The sequence below is a fragment of the Oryzias latipes genome, chromosome 19 (assembly GCF_053564925.1).
Source record: "Oryzias latipes strain Hd-rR chromosome 19, Olatipes_Hd-rR_3.1".
Lineage (NCBI taxonomy): Eukaryota > Metazoa > Chordata > Actinopteri > Beloniformes > Adrianichthyidae > Oryzias > Oryzias latipes.
In genome coordinates this window covers 8,646,555-8,663,095 of record NC_136255.1, presented here as the reverse complement: position 1 = coordinate 8,663,095, position 16,541 = coordinate 8,646,555, and the positions used below count along the sequence as shown (strand labels likewise).

Sequence of the window (16,541 nt, the reverse complement as noted above, 5' to 3'; positions counted from 1 at the left end):
GTTGGTGTATATTTGGTTTAATCTTTTTTAAAGAAACATTCAAAGTATGATGGGACATAGGAAAAAGGCAAATAGATGGACCTAATTTATGGCAGCTTTAGTTGTTACCGTCAAAAACATTAAAACAATTACTGGGCTCTATGAACATTTAAAGGGCCTATACCATGCAAATCTTTTTTGAGCTTTTAAGTGTATTATAATGTTCATTCCTCACAAAAAGAAATCCCAAAGCATTATTTTGATCAGTTTACTCATTTCTGGGAATCACGCAAAAAACCTTCACTCTGAGCACCAGCCCCTCCGAACCCACAAAAACAAGCAAGTTCTCACGAGCTGACATAGACCGGTGAGAACAGCCCCTTCCAGGAGGAGTCTGTACTGGCAGCACCTCCCCGAGGCTGAAACAAACACACACTTTCTCTGCGGAGCCAGCAGTGCTCAGCAAAACTACTTTCATTTTATATGCACATTATGCACATCCATCTTTGCATAAGTTAAATAACATTTATGTGCATGACAAGTTGTATTATTTGCAAACTGACGTTGAGGATAATGATAAATTTAACACCTGTCACGATATGCAGTGTGGCATCACTGCAATGAGGATATGCTAAGGTAGCAAAATGTGGTAGATGGGATAACTATTAAGAGCAGAACAGATAAGTCTGACCACAAATGTGAGGTGTGTATTCAGGGGAAATTTATACAAACACAAAATAGAAATCCTGATAAGAGACCCCCACCCCCCCTGCAATTGGTACACACAGACATAGCAAAACCAATAGCAAATGAGTCTATTGATGGATACAAATATGCACAGCCATTCACTGATGACTCCTCCAAAACAGTATTTGTATATTTTTTGAAAGCAAAAAGTGGTGCACTGCACACAACAGAGACATTTTAACTGATATTTCCCCTTTTGTGAAAGTAAAATGCATGCGATCTGATAACGGCACAGAGTTTACATGCAGAGACTTTCAAACTTTGTTGAGAAAAAATGGTATTAAGTATGAGACGTCAGCACTATATTCACCTCATCAGAACGGCACTGCCAAGAGAGGCTGCCGTTCTCTTTTTGAGATGGGCAGGTATATGATAATCAAAAGTCAGTTACCCAAAAGCCTGTGGAACTGTGCTGTTCAACAGCAGCCGTAGTGTGAAACAAATGCTTTAATAAGGAAACAGGAAAGACTCCTTTCCAAATGCTAACAGGAATAAAGCCAGACCTGTCAAACATGCAAAAATTTTGGATCTGCCTGTTATACATACAAAAAGGACAGGGAAGAGCTTCATTCAAAGTGTGATCGAGGATTCTTTGTTGGTGAGGACAAAAACAGCCCAGCCTACTTGGTTTAGCTAGTTAATTTCCTCTCTGATTAGTGTTTGACTCTTATTGGTTGAATGCTTTATAGCAGTCAACCCATTGTTTCTCTTTATTTCTTTCTTTATTATACAGCCAGGAGAAAGGAATAGATTACTGTAAAACTTTTCACCAACAGCAAAAAGCAGCTCAAGAGAACTAGTTACTTTATCAGATGATGTAAAAACAGCTCACTTACACACTCCCATAGATTATGAGATCTACACTGACTAGCCAGAAGTTTATGAAGAAGGGATATGTTTGGTTTGTAAGCGAGAAAAATCTCTGTACGGCCTGAAACAGTCTGGTCGGAACTGGAATACAGTTTTACATGACTATCTGACTGAAAAGGACTTCACACAAAACCCAACAGACCACTGTGTTTACACCAAAGAGACAGACCGTGATTAAACAAGGATGATCATCTGAGTTGTTAATGTGATAATAGCAGCAAGTATTGAAAAGGTCATGAGAGATGTGAAAGAGATGCTTAAGTTAAGTTTAGGATGAAGGATTTGGGCAGACTTAAGCATTTACTTGGAGTTGATTTTTTCCAGCCTGATGGATGCATGAAAATTTCACAAGAAACATATGTCAACAAGATACTGACAAGTGCTTTCAGTATGCAAAATTGTAAAGCTAGGGAAGCTCCCTGTGACCAGAAGCTATGCTACACTCTAAAAAAACATTTCATGGGTGCAGTAAATATGACAGAAAAATATAGGTATTAATTCATAATAAAATTGTTGAATATCATTGTGAAGACTATTTGAGTTCATTGCAACAAGTTTTGAAAGTACTAATCTAACAAGAGCATTTGAATGAACATGTAAAAATTAAAGTAGATGTATTCAAAATAAATAAATGTTCAAGAAAGAAAAAAAATCCTTTAAAATGTTTTCATTTTAAATAGTATTTTCATCAATTTTTTTGAGAATGAACTACGAACCTAAATTAGTTTAAATATCTGCAATTATTATAGAATTTAACTAAATTGTATTAAAAATCTACCTAGACTTAAATAATTTAACCTAAACAAGCAGAAGTGGTGTTTAGATGGACAGAGACTGATTGACTGACAGCGGGATGAGCGGCTCCTCGACACAACTGTCAACCTGATACTACGGTAAGTACTAATATTTACTTAGCCTCCTAAGTTTAAGAAGCCAAGCATAAGCATAAAATATCAATTCATTCCGAAATATGAACATCACGAAATTATATTTTTACAGCAAAAACTAGTTTGTCAATTTCCTCTCTGATTAACGTTTGACTTTTATTTTATTGGCTTTACTTGTATTTTATTTTTATATATTCATGTATGAAAAATACAACCATCTGTCACTCACACTTCTAATATCCATAAACAAGAGCGTGGATAGAGAACATGCGCACTGACGCGGAGCTGCTACTGCTCTTAGGACAACAGAACTGTCACTTGTGGTTGCGCACGCGCGGCGCCCTCGAACCCTTACCTAAGTTTCTCAGGGGGTTGATGGCCGTTGTCTCGGATGTCCCAGCGTCTTTCTTCCTGGCTCCCAGCATGGCGCGTGATCGTCGAAGACAGGAGAGCAGACGAGGGACCGCTCTGTGCGTGAACCTTTATCCTGCGAGAGGCTCCAGGCGGGTCGCCGCCCATTCTCAAGCCTGATGACGTCAAAAACCAGGAATTGATAAAAAAAAATAACCTTAGCTGTGCGTTATTGTATTGAACTATCCGGGGGTGGTTGAAAGAAAAAAATATGATAAACTGGATTAGTAAACGTTGTTTACATCAGGACCAGTCTGTTGTGATCCTGTGGGGATGCTCTCATCCAGTGCCTGAGCCACACCTGCACCTCGTCCTGGTCACGCACCTGCTCCTTGTCAGCCACTCTACATAAACCTCACATGGACCTCCAGCCGACGACAGACTATTGTTCACCTCTGGGAACATTATTGGCAAGTACAATCAGAGCCAAGAAATTTTTATGTGTCCTAATCCACCTGTTTCTCCCTCCCAAGATTCTGCCAGCCAGCCAGCCAGCCAGCCAGCCTGCCATCCTCACTCTGTTCAAAATAAAACTTGTTACCCAGAAAGAAGTGTCCACATTTTGATTCCCCCTTGCACCCACCTGCCATAACAGAAAAGTCTGGCCAGCTTAAATCCAGCGGACATCTCTTCTTCCCTGGACCTTGCTCAACAACCTGCTTCTCCTCTCAACCCGGAGCTTTTGAGACACGAGCACATGATACTCACCCTGGACCACAAATTTAACAAAATTGTCGGTCAGGTTTCACAACAGTTTTCCTCTTTTTCTCTCACAGCATACGCCAGCCAGCCCCACCCACTCCTGCTCCTCCATGGAGTCCACCAGGAGCTGTTAGATAAACCCATATCCCGGACCCCAAACCTTACTCTGGGGACCTGGGTAAGTGCAGGGGCTTCCTCCTGCAGTAGGCCTTAGTTTTAGAACAAACACTGAAGATCTGCTGCATTGTCAGTTTACTAGAGGGACAAGTGTTGCAGTGGGCGGAGTCTTCTTTGGTTCACCATGGTTTTGGACATCTTTCTTTGATTTTATTTATTGTTTTTTTTTTTGGTGACTGAAATAAGACGTGTATTTGACCACCCTGTGAGTGGGCGGGACTCAGTCAACTGATGAGGATCAAACAGGGTGCTCGCAGTGCTGCTGACTATGCTGTGGATTTTAGGACTCTGGCTGCTGACTCAGGGTGGAAAGATGAGGCTTTCAGGGCGATGTTCAGAAAAGGCCTCACCAAACGGCTTAGGGATGAGCTGGCCAGCAGAGATCAACCTCTTACCCTGAATGTGCTGATCACCCTAACCATCCGATTGGACAACCGGTTAAGAGACCGGGCTACAGAACGAAGATCCAGCCTACCACCACCCAGTCCAGGTACTTCCATCTCTCACACATCATCTAATTCTAACACTTCTACCTCTACTGAGGAACCCATGCAGCTTGGCTGAACCCATCTCTCTCTGCTGACAAACGCCAGAGACGCATATCAGCTGGAGTTTGCCTCTACTGTGGTGGCCCTGGTCATTTAATAGATTCCTGCCCAGTCTAGCCAAAAGACAACGGTCGCCAGTAGCAGCGGAGACACCACATCAACTTCCGATAACTCTTCCTCTCATACTAAAACTTTTCTCCCAGCAACTTTGTGGGTACATCACCCTTCTCACCCAGTTAAGGCATTACTGGATTCCGGAGCAGAGGCAAACTTCCTGGACTACGCCTTTGCTTCTCAGGTGAACCTTTCCCTGGAAACACTTCCTACGGCTGTTTTGGCATAGGCTTTGGATGGCAGGGAACTCTTTCAGATTACTCATAGATCCACCTCAGTCAAGCTCATCATTTCAGGTAACCACCATGAGAAGATCCAGTTTCTCATAATCACCTCCTCTGAAAGTCTCATTGTTCTTGGGCACCCATGGCTGTCCTCTCACAACCCGCACATAGGAACCATCAAGAACTGCAGCCAAGCTTGATACTCTTCTTGCCTCCTTTCTGCAGTTCCCACTAAGCCTAGTCAGGCTCCCTCACTCAAGCCACCTGACCTGTAAGCCATTCTTGAGGTGTATCATGATCTCGGAGGTTTTCAGTAAGGATTGGGCCCTGTCTCTTCCACCACACCGTCCCTATGATTGCGCCATAGACCTGCTGCCCGGAGCACCTCTACCCACCAGTCGCTTATATAACCTGTCCAGACCCCAAGCAGAGACCATGGAGGCTTATATCTCAGACTCCCTTGCTGCTGGTCTCATTCGATCTTCATCAGTATCATTGCACATGAGTGAGTTCCGCAGTTTATTTTTTAGCAAGAGTTATTTTTGTTTTATGTGAAAATGAATTTTTGTTTGACCACCTGCATGGCAATAATCAAAAGCTGTTCTCCATCCTCCATTTAGTAAATCTTTAATCGCTTCAAGGGTCACTTTAGATATTAGGCTGGCTGTTCAAGGTTTAATACTTTACATTTCTGCAAACAAAATAAAAAAATATTTTGCCAGAAACCACTAATGCTGCACGTTTAATACGTACAGCTTTACATCAGCTGAAACAAAAGTGGATTATGGATTACCCATCTGATAAACTGAGCCCCAGAGGAAAGAAGTACAGCTGATCCTTTGAGAACTGCTGTTGATCTGGAAGGACTGAAATCTTTGAAGCCTTTTAGTCTCTTTAGATTTCAGATGACTGGTTATGTTCACCTGCATTTATTGGGCAAAGACTACTTGAAGTATTATACCCGGTGCAACCCAAAATAAAAAAGTTGAATCTACACATTTTTATAAAAACTACATACTTAAATGAACATTTTTTTTAAATTATTTTTTACATGTGTTTGAGACAACCTGTACACATTGGAAACAAATATAAGTGATTCATTTAATAGTCTAAACTTATTCTGCTTTCAAGGTTACGTGTATCAAAATATATATATCTCTTATAACTGACAATATATGAGTCATTCTAATCCACTGTAGTATAGGCAATGTTCCTGAATTATCCTTGGACAGACAGAGAGTGGGAAAGAAAAGAACCGGAGAAGAGGTAGTTGGAAGATTGAATGAGATCTGTGTCAAATAAAAGAAACTGAACTAAGACTGTTTATTTGAACAACACAACATATTGGTGACGAGGATGACATTTTTAAGGATTTCACAACAAAGGACGACCAGGATTTTACGTTCCTGCCAAGGAAGAAAGAAAAATGAAATTCAGCGATGTTGTCGGACGGTCAGCGCCAAGGATCTGCATGAGCTGCAGTGGGACCAAGCTATGCTCAACTACCCCCGCTGAACCTTAGTGCCTCAGATTTATTCATGGAATATAACCTGTGGATGGACTCCTATAGATTTTTTAGAAGTTGTCAGTGGTACCATTAACAATAACGCGAAGAAGTTTGAGGTTTTATTGTCGATAGAAAGTTGTGACGGACAGTGTCCTAACGGCAAACCAGCATTATGGATCAACGAGGAACAAGAAGGTTACCTCCACTCATCTGTGACGGAGATGAAAGCAAGTACGAGCTTTGGGAAACTAAAGTGCTTGGACATTTTCAACTTTTAATGTGGAAGGAGACTGTTTTGAAAGAACCGAGGGATGAGGCCGTGGTAGCGGCCATATCAAGAAAAATGCTGACGTATATGCCGAGAAGATTCAACTGGTTGACAACAAAAGCTTGTCATTAATTATGAGGGATGCGTCCGTTAATAAAAGAGATGCACTGAAAATTTTGAGAGGCTACCATGCAGGAAGAGGAAAGGCCTGCATTATCAGCATGTACACAACTCTTATTATATTGCTAAACCCTTGTGCTATCCTAGGCACTCTAACATTGGGAGTTGGGTCATCTAGACCCCACTAGACAGTGTGCTGAATTTCTTTTCTTCAATGATTTGTGATCTTCACTGGTGTCCATGGATTACATGAAATCTTTCCACTTTTATCCACCTTTGTCATGGTAGTGAGAACACGTCAGTGTAAGGGTGGGGTCATAGGATAGCACAAGGGTTAAGAAATGGAGCAGACAGTTACAGATAACGTCATCAGAGCCATGGCTCTGGGCAATGTTAGACATTAGCAGATGCCCTGCTGATTGCTATGGTTCTAAAATGGGAAACCCTTTCCAATACATGTGACTCATAATAATAATGATATGAAATTTCCTGAGTTCAAAACAGAGTTGCGCAGTTATGAAGACACAGAAAAGTTAATGTGGCAGAGTCAAATGTCAAAGTGATGAAGATGATGGCAAGAACAGGGCAAAAGCACATCGAGTCAAGCGCACATAGTAGAGACTACAGTGATGCAGATATTAAATATTGTAAGTGCAGAACAAAGGGCCACCGAGCAAAAACATGCAGGAGGAGAAAGCGGTGCAACCATTGCAGGAGCAGCACACACAATGATACCACCTGTAGACATAAAGGCAAACAGAATGGAGCAAGGAAAGTCGCAGATGAAGGCTGCAACGGATCTGGAGCTACACTTGCAGATTACGCCTTCCGGGCTACTAATCCAGACATCAAAGGCCAGCAGCAACCAGCACGTTGCATTGAGGAGAAGGGCCTGATGGTCAACACTGGAGCTATACCTCACACATCATTAATATATTGCCACGTTCAAAAGCTTTGAAATGTTCCTGATAGATGGCACAGGTCATCAGCACAAAACAACCCTGAGACGAGCGTTGTTTACTCCATCATATTCCCAAGACATTTTACAAGTGAAGTCAGCTACAGCATCAGGAGCTACAGTCCCTTTCAAACAAGGATGGGATGTGTTAACCCATTAAGAAGGTACTAACTTATCATTCATGTGCATGACAAGTTGTATTATTAGCAAACTGAAGTTGAGGTTGATAATAAATGTAACACCTGTCACGATATGCAGTGTGGCATCACTGACATATCGTGACACAAAATAGAAATCCTGATAAGAGACCCCCACCCCCCCTTGCAATTGGTACACACAGACTTAGCAAGACCATTAGCAAATGAGTCTATTGATGGATACAAATATGTACAGACATTCACTGATGACTCCTCGAAAACAGAATTTGTATATTTTTTGAAAGCAAAAAGTGGTGCACTGCAGGCAACAGAGACATTTTCAGCTGATATTTCCCCCTTTTGTGAAAGTAAAATGCATGCGATCTGATAACGGCACAGAGTTTACATGCAGAGACTTTCAAACTTTGTTGAGAAAAATGGTATTAAGCATGAGACGTCAGCACCATATTCACCTCATCAGAACGGCATTGCGAAGAGAGGCTGCCGTTCTCTTTTTAAGATGGGCGGGTGTATGCTAATCAAAAGTAAGTTACGGTAAATGCTTTAATAAGGAAACAGGAAAGACTCCAAATGCTAACAGGAAAAAAGCCAGACCTGTCAAAAATGCAAAAATTTGGGTCTGCATCATGTACATAAAAACAGGACAGGGGAAAGCCTGATTCAAAGTTTAACCAAGGACTATTTGTTGGTTTTGACACAAACAGACTGGACATGGACAGGGTTGTCTGGAAACAGACACCTCTTTAACACCTCTGCTCAAGCAGCTCTGAGGGTGTCTGCCCCCTCCTCGCACCTTTATTCAGAATTGGGCAGCTCTAGTTACATGGGGAGTGAAATACCTATATGTCACAGGGTTAGTAGTTATCGATATATCCTTTAATTTCTGCTGTAGTCACAGGAATTTCTATCATTCATGATTAAATCAGCTCACATTCCAGACACTCCTTTCTTTCTGGTGAGGTGGCACACGGAAATATCTAAAGACAACAAATTTAATCGTGTAAGACAAACAGAAGATAAAAAAACAGTCTTAAAAACAGCAGTTAGAATGATAATAAAGAAAATAAAAAATATACATCCAACAATTCACTAGTGAGAGAAGGATTGAGCAGGATTGACAGGTGGACAGGTGCAGTATTGCAGTCACTGAATCGATCTGTTGTGAAGAAGTAGCCGAGCTCAAAGGCAAAGCTCTTGATTTGCTGGTCAATCTCTGTTCCTACCCTCATCTATGGTCATGACCTTTGAATCAAGACTGAAAGGATAAGACCCTGGACACGAGCAGCTGAAATGAGCCCTGAAGAAGACATTGGACATGCTGTGTCTCTTGCCTGTTACAAGATAGCAGTGAACGATGGATGCATGGATAGAGGTTTTATTAACACAGTAAGAAAATAATACACCATAGGAAAAAAAGAGTAGAAAATGAACCTCAAAATCTATTTAAAGTCCCACTGCAATTATCTTTTAAGGTTTCCAGTGTACTTTAATTATGATTGTGCTATTTTTAGTTAAAATAAAATAAAAACTGTTGTTTTCTGTGACATAGTTTCTGCAGAGCAGCAATAGTTCTTTAGAAACTCACCTTTAAGTTGTAGTTGTAGGCAGGACTGCTGTCGCGGAGAAAGCCCACTCCCACTTACTGTCACCCACCTGTCCCGCTAACTTAAAGCCTCTCACAACCCAGACCTAATATTACTAGTAATCATAACAATCACATCCAGTTATAGATAAAACTGTTCGGACCTCCTGCAACATAAAGTCAGGAATCTGTGGTGAACCATTTTTTAAACTGCAAAGCTGTAATAAACAGTGAAATGAATTTGTTAGACTTTATTTCTCTCATTTGGGACAACTGTAAAACTTTACAACAGTACATAAGTACACCTCCTGGTAAAATAGCTTACAAACATAGCTCTGATTGAAAACCATCCCATCTTCATTTGTTAGTACAGAAATATTTAAAACACTGTTATAGTACATTAAAAAGTCATAGACAGATGTGGATCAGGAGGTAGAGAAGTCATAATCTAAAGAGTTTGTGGTTTGATTCTTAGCATCCACAGCCGATATGCTCTTTTGTAACCCCCTCAACTCTTTGTTGCTACCATAGCGCTCATCTGTGTTTGTAAGACGCTCTGAGTGAGTTTTACTTTAAGGTTCTACGATGAACACAACCAGGAGCACTTAAAAAACAAAAAACCAACAACTTCAATGCAGGCATGAATGCTGGAACTGTTTTTGGATCATGATTACATATATTGCTTTAGCACAAACCAAAACATTAATGTCACTTTGTATGGTGACACATTCCCCTTCAGCAGTACATTGTTCATCTTGAGGGGCATTTACTGGTTTCCTTTGACGGTCCTCTTGGTTTGGCAGGTGTTCTGACCTGAAGATAACTTGGTTCCTCTTGAAAATAATGGTATTCTTAACTTGCAGGTGAAATAAAGTGTGGGTTTCTTTAGTTTGAATGCAAACAGACTTCACTGACAAAAAGGACGAGGAGCACCCAAAAAAGGAGAAAAATACTTAAGATCCTTGGATTAGGAAAAGAAAAAATTGTGACAACATTTGGCCCTTGGGGCTTTGGGGCTGTAAGCCGTGCCACCACCCACATTCTCTCAAAGTTAGTTGGTTGAGGAAAAGAAAGAAAGAAATTATGAGATGGCTCTTCCTTTTTAACTTTTTTTTTAGTAAAATAATTTTGAAATCACATTCCCCAATACAGCAAAAGGTCTTAGTTGGCAAGCTTCTTATATAGGCTTTGCACGTTCTCCTCTGCATGCATGAGTTTTGTCAGGGCATGCAGGGTTCTTTTCTTGGGTACTTCTGCTTTATATCACAGTCCAAAAACATGCTGTATGTTTCTAATATTTCTAAGGTGTAAATGGGTATGTTTGCAGTGAACTGATGAATTGTCCAGAGAATTATCAAGTGATGCCTTCAGTAGTTGGTGTCCAGGATCCTAATGACCTCAGATGGAATACAGTGGGTTTAGAAAATTGATGGATAGTCCTGATTTTAGAAATATTGTAGGAGATGAAAGAAGAAAATTCCACAAACTTGATTTCATAAAAAATGACTCTAAAGTGTCTCACATCTCTGAAGACCACAATGATGTCATCCAGTGGGATTCTGTACAAGTAAAAGTAATCAAAATCTTTAAATTACTAAGATATCCCTTAAGTCTTGTAAACTGTGAGATAATTCTGGTTAAATAGATAGGCAAAACTATGTATCATCAAAAAACAAAATAAATGTATGCTATCTTGACTAATAATAATTGATGAAAGTAAATACTAAACAGAATTGCATCAAACAGAGAGCCTCTGTGGTACTCCATAACTGACAATGCTGTCTGAGCAAGCCTCATCCTTTCTTTAAGTTTTTAGGAAGAATAAGGAAACACTTAGTGTTTCATTAACACTTAGGTATAGGTTCACACATAAGACTTAAGAGCCCTGGATAGAAATATTTTTTAATCTTCTCATACCCAAGTATGTGACAACAATTTTTAAAATAAAATATATGGCCTTGGCACAAATGGGACAATAAAGTATTTGACACCCAAGGATGATGTGGTATATCTAGGACTTACCACTGCCCTTCCTGACCTAACTGCAGACAGATGGTTTGACAGTGTTTCCCTGAAATATTTCTTCACTTTAGACTGCCTTAATTTGTTGCTGAGTAAATACTTTAAATAAATACTATAGTGCCTGAAGCTTCAACATCAGAGTGGAGTTTTTTCCAGGAACATGTCCCGGACGCTACAGCACCCCCAGACTTCAAAAACAGCAGTAACTCAGTAGCTGCGGTTACAAGTGCAAAATGTCTTTGAACAGATCAAAGATCAGCTTAGAATTGAACTGTATACATGGGCCCAGAAAAACTTTATCCAATTATAACAAATGTTTACATATGCACATTGTTTACACATGACGTAAAAGCCAGAGTAGTAGTGACCCACAATCAGAAAAAATTGTTTACATCCACTATGATCGTATCAACAATCGGCATAACCCACCTATCTCGATCGGAAGGGAATTTTGATTAGAATGAGTACTCCGAACAGTGAGTTTACATGACGCATTTTTATGCTGATCAGACGTTTACTCCGATTACTTTTGTCCATGTAACCGCAGCTGGTGTTCTGAGACCATAGAGACAATAAAAGGTTAAATGAGCTGTTTACATGAAATTGAAGAAAAGTGGTGAAAGTTTGTTCTATTCAATGCCTTAGTCGCATGCAGCCATACAGGGGGTTGTGCTGTGGGTTTTTGGGTTGTCCGGGCCCATGGAGGTTAGTGGACAAGTGCACCCAATCTTTAAGTGAGCTCAATGTCCTGCAGTTCACTTAAAGCCCACGAGGCCACCTTAAGGACGTTATGAATATGCCACGTACAATTATTGTGTGTGTGGTAAGTTTGATGCTACATATACACTAACATGTGATATGTGTTCAAGAACGCGCTGAACAGCCATTAATAACCGTGCTTTTAGCGTATGGTGTTCACACTGGACTTTCGCTACCAGATGCCAACGCTTGTTCCTACAGTCCGAAAAGTCAAAGTGGTGCAAGCTCTATTTGGATATATATAAAAGACTTGATGTCATATAATTCCGGCCGGGCACAAACCTTGAACATTATCCATGTCTTCCGTTTATTGTAAACAGCAAAAACGCAGACACCGCTCCATGTTACTATCAGGCTAAAAATATTTGCTGGAAGCTCCTTTCACACGGGGCAGGGGCGTCAAGCTCTGGACAGAAAGGTGTTCTGGAAAGAAAGGTGTTCTGGAAAGAAAGGTGTTCACACAGCGAAAGAGAGCCGACTGTTGCGAATTTGCTGCGCAAATTGCTATTGACATGAACGCAGCTTAACAGGCAGGCTGCACACATGGAGTGTGCAAAGGGTGCGCAGGGTTTGTAGGGTTGAAAAAATTGAAAATTTTGGATGACGTGCCTGTGTCTCACCTACGCACCTTCCCCCTTATATGTTGTATAAGTGTTTGCTACAACCTGTAGGCCTGTAGAAAAAATGTGCATTATATAATAATGAATATTTTTGCCTTAAGGTCTATGATGTTGAAATTATTTGTGGGCCACCTGCATGTCTTATAAAGATTTGCCCATTTTTCACCCGCAGACGGCTCGTATCCACCCATTAGGGCAGTTGTGACTAAGGCATATGGTACATAAGAGCGTTTTCTGTTAGAAATGAAGAGATGAAGTCTGATAATATGTTTAACTGTCATGCAAAAGAACAGCAGATTTAAACAGTTTTCTCTTTCTTCTTTTTTGCCAAAGAAAACAGAAATTCTTCAGGTTTTCACCACAACAGTGACTAGTTTTTCACTCAAGTCACTGGATATGTCCAGCAGCAATACAGCTTTAGAATTTTGAATAGTGTTTCCTTTCTTTTGATAAATCTAAGCATAACTAAGATAACATAAGGCCTACTACTAAAATAAAAATAGATAAAGGTTTTTTGCCATAGTAGGACTTCTGTGAGCACATAAACCAGATTTTGCATCCTCGTTAGTTGGTTATGTCAGCTGCTGTGTGAGAGGAGGCAAGGTTAGACTCTCTTGGTTTGACACTTGGATGTTAACCTCCCTGGTGATCAGCTTAGGATCTGGATGGACTGCTCTGACAGGTGCTGAACTTCACATGGATGAAGAGTGCAGAGGGTGAAAGGCTGGACCCATCAAGCTTAAACAAGGGAACATGTCGGTAACCTGTAAGAACAAAAGGTCAGTCTACCACAACCTCTATGAAAGCACAACCCCAACTTGTAACGTTCATGTGTCTCTCACCTGACCGCATACTGGTGAAAGGTAACGTGTATTGTCCTAGGAAGTCATTGCTTGAGGTATAGTCGTGATCCTCCACCATGAAGCGGACCAGAGCCAAGTCGGGAACATGGACGGTGAAATTCAAGGTGCAGTTCCACTGTGGGTTAAAGCCTGAGAAATATAACAGATTAACTTAATTTTTATGATTAACAGGTGGAAAAAAATGAGAAAAGAAAATTGAATACAGTGCAGGGAGAGGCAAAAAATCCTGCAGGGGTTATTTAAAGCCTCCACCTAATACATTTGCACAAAGATTATAAAGAACTCAGACACTATAAAATACATTTAAAAAACAGTCATAATCAGAAGTTTATTATAAAGTTCATCAAAATACAATTTTGAACAAGATGCATTTTGTCAGATGGTTGCTTCTTGGAAGTCCGTTCATGTCAGATAATGCACACCTAGAAGGGCATTATCCCGCTCATATAATGGTTATTTACAAAAAAATTAATTATAAATGATTGGGCTCACACTGCATCCAGTCCAGCTCCGGTGTAGCTGCTGGAGTATTTACGTAACTTGAAAAGTGTGATCTATCCGGCGCCTCAAAAGGGGAAAGCACTTCTTTTCATGCACCGTTTTCAGTGTAGGTGGGGAGCTGTTGACTTCGACTTGGGACATTGTCAGGCAGTGGAAGGAATACTTCAAGGATCTTCTCAATCCCACTGACACGCATTCTTTTGAGGAATCAGAGAATAAGGACTTTGGGGTGAGGCTGTCTGTCACCCAAGCTGAAGTCACTGAGGAAGTCAATGAGCTCCTCAGTGGCAAGGCTCCGGGAGTGGACAAGTCCGTCCTGAGTACCTTAAGTCTCTGGATGCTGTGGGAGTATCTTGGCAGTTGGGAACTGTACCACTGGACTGGCAGACAGGGGGGGTGGTTCCCCTTTTCAAGAAAGGGGGACAGGAGGGTGTGTTCCAGCTACTGGGGAATCACACTCCTCAGCCTCCCCGGGAAAGTCTATGCCAGGGTACTGGAGAGGAGAGATCCAGGAACAACAGTGCGGTTTCCGTCCTTGTCGTGGAACAGTGGACCAGCTAGAGGGTTCGTGGGATTTTGCTCATCCAGTTCATACGTGTTTTGTGGATTTGTAGAAGTAGTTTGACCGCGTCCCCCGTTGTACCCTGTGGAGGATGCTCTGGGAGAATGGGGTCCAGGAGCCTTACTGAGGGTTGTCCGGTCTCTGTGTGACCGGAGCAAGAGCTTGGTTAGCATAGCCGGGAGTACGTCAGACCTGTTCCTGGTGCATGTTGGACTCCGGCAGGGCTGCCATTTATCACCGGTTCTGTTCTTAGTTCATGGACAAAAGACACAGCCAGGGGCCGGAGGGGGTCTGGTTTGGGTACCACAGGATTTCCTCTCTGGTCTTTGCAGATGATGTTGTCCTGTTGGCTTTACTGAGCTGGGACCTCCAGCGTGCATTGGGGCTGTTTGCGGCCAAGTGTAAAGCGACTGGGATGAGGGTCAGCACCGCTAAATCTGAGGCCATAGTTAGCCCTAATTTGCAAATTAATCAACCTAAACGTGCATCCGGTACATTTTTAAAATAAAAGGTTTTTTTCACTGTACTCGCTGCGTTTTCACCAAGTTGTAAACACAACGTCATGCCGATTTAGGGTCACAAACTGTGTGGGAGAGCGTCATATTGGTCATTTAACACCATGGAAGATGAGAGGTCCAGAACTTCCCCATCCTTTATGATACTACACATCCTTTATATAAAGATAATGACAAAAAGGACAGATCTTGGGCTGCTGCAGGACTGCAGCCATCCGTGGCCAATGTGAGTCATCTGCCGTAGCTAGACCGCTTCGTGGCTGCACCAGAGCCGGACTGGATACAGTGTGAGCCCAGGTTAGAACTTCAATTCTGTTTTATTTCTTTGTTTAAATAGTTTTTCCCGTAAATTTGACTATTTAAAACGTGGTGTTTTAAACATGGTGAATGCTACAGTGCCTCACTCTACTCTCACTCTTTTCTCTCTGATGAAAGTGTTGGTCTTGAGAAGTTAAAAAAAAGCATAATTTCAGAGGGAAAGTTCACCTCTTAGCACTTGTTTTCATCCAGATGATGAAGCAAAAGTTTGTTTCACATAAACAAAGTCCCATGTTGGTAAATTCCTCCGCAGTCAGCTCCTTGTGTCTCATTTCCTTGTGTTCTCCTTTCTCCTCTGCTTCATCGCAGTCTTTAAAATTATGAAATTCACCAATTAGATTGAAGACTATAGATTGAAAAATATTAAATCATTCATGTCTTTTCCCCTTTCTTGCTGTTGTGATAAACTGTGGAAAAAGGTATATCAACATTTGAATTATGGTATTAATAAGACATTTGAAGTCAATATTCTTTGGATTGCTCAGAAAAGTGTTCCAACTGTTTTATGGTGCATTAAATTAGAATACTCTGGACCTGATGTGTATTATTTTTATTTTTCTCTCCAAATTGAGTATAAAAATAGCCCTTGCTGATGTTAAAATAAAGGTTGTATGTCTGTTATAATAAAAAAACTTCATAAGGCCACTGTTTTTAACTGTATTTTGATCTCTTACTGTGCCACAATGTCACAAATTTAAATGAAAATAACTCATAATTTGGCTTTTCATAGCAATTATTAGGTTAAAGATATTTTAGATTAAAATTATATTAATTAAAATTTACAAATTACAGGTCATGATCAATTAGTCAACCAAAAAGATGACTAGCATGACAGCACTAAACAAAGTCTTTTTGCAAAAACTGTCAAAACCAAACTAAAATAAGACAGATATGGATAAATCAAGCTATATTAAAGAATTAGAACACTACTTTTGTCCTGCAGTTGGGGCACTTGTTTGCCCTGCCATCCCGGAATGAAGAGAACTGTTTTTCTTGTGGCTCAACGGTTTTGGTGGCCTACCATGTTATCAGAAACAAGGGCCATCATCTCTTCTTGCCCCGGGCGTGCCAGTGTAAAGACTCCTAGAACCCCACCTGCAGGACTCCTACAGCCTCTACCTGTGCCCTC

General features: G+C 40.9%; 2 protein-coding genes across 3 annotated transcripts in view; both read right to left on the bottom strand.

Annotated features, from left to right (window-relative positions):
* LOC101172964 (1-phosphatidylinositol 4,5-bisphosphate phosphodiesterase delta-3-A-like) overlaps positions 1-3,051 on the bottom strand; it is a 39,845-nt gene extending 36,794 nt beyond the window's left edge. For both annotated transcript variants that reach the window (XM_004086844.5, XM_078937758.1), the window contains exon 1: positions 2,839-3,051. In XM_004086844.5, coding sequence (XP_004086892.1) covers positions 2,839-2,908 — 70 coding nt within the window. In that variant the 5' untranslated portion in view covers positions 2,909-3,051. The remainder of the gene's footprint in view (positions 1-2,838) is intronic.
* A 6,437-nt stretch (positions 3,052-9,488) lies between these two features.
* The window catches only part of LOC101173208 (1-phosphatidylinositol 4,5-bisphosphate phosphodiesterase delta-3-A), a 32,675-nt gene continuing 25,622 nt past the window's right edge, over positions 9,489-16,541 (bottom strand). Inside the window, exons 15-16 of the mRNA XM_004086845.4 lie at positions 13,496-13,645; positions 9,489-13,417 (exon numbers count right to left, since the gene is read on the bottom strand). Of these exons, the coding sequence (XP_004086893.1) occupies positions 13,308-13,417; positions 13,496-13,645 (260 nt within the window). The 3' untranslated portion in view covers positions 9,489-13,307. The remainder of the gene's footprint in view (positions 13,418-13,495; positions 13,646-16,541) is intronic.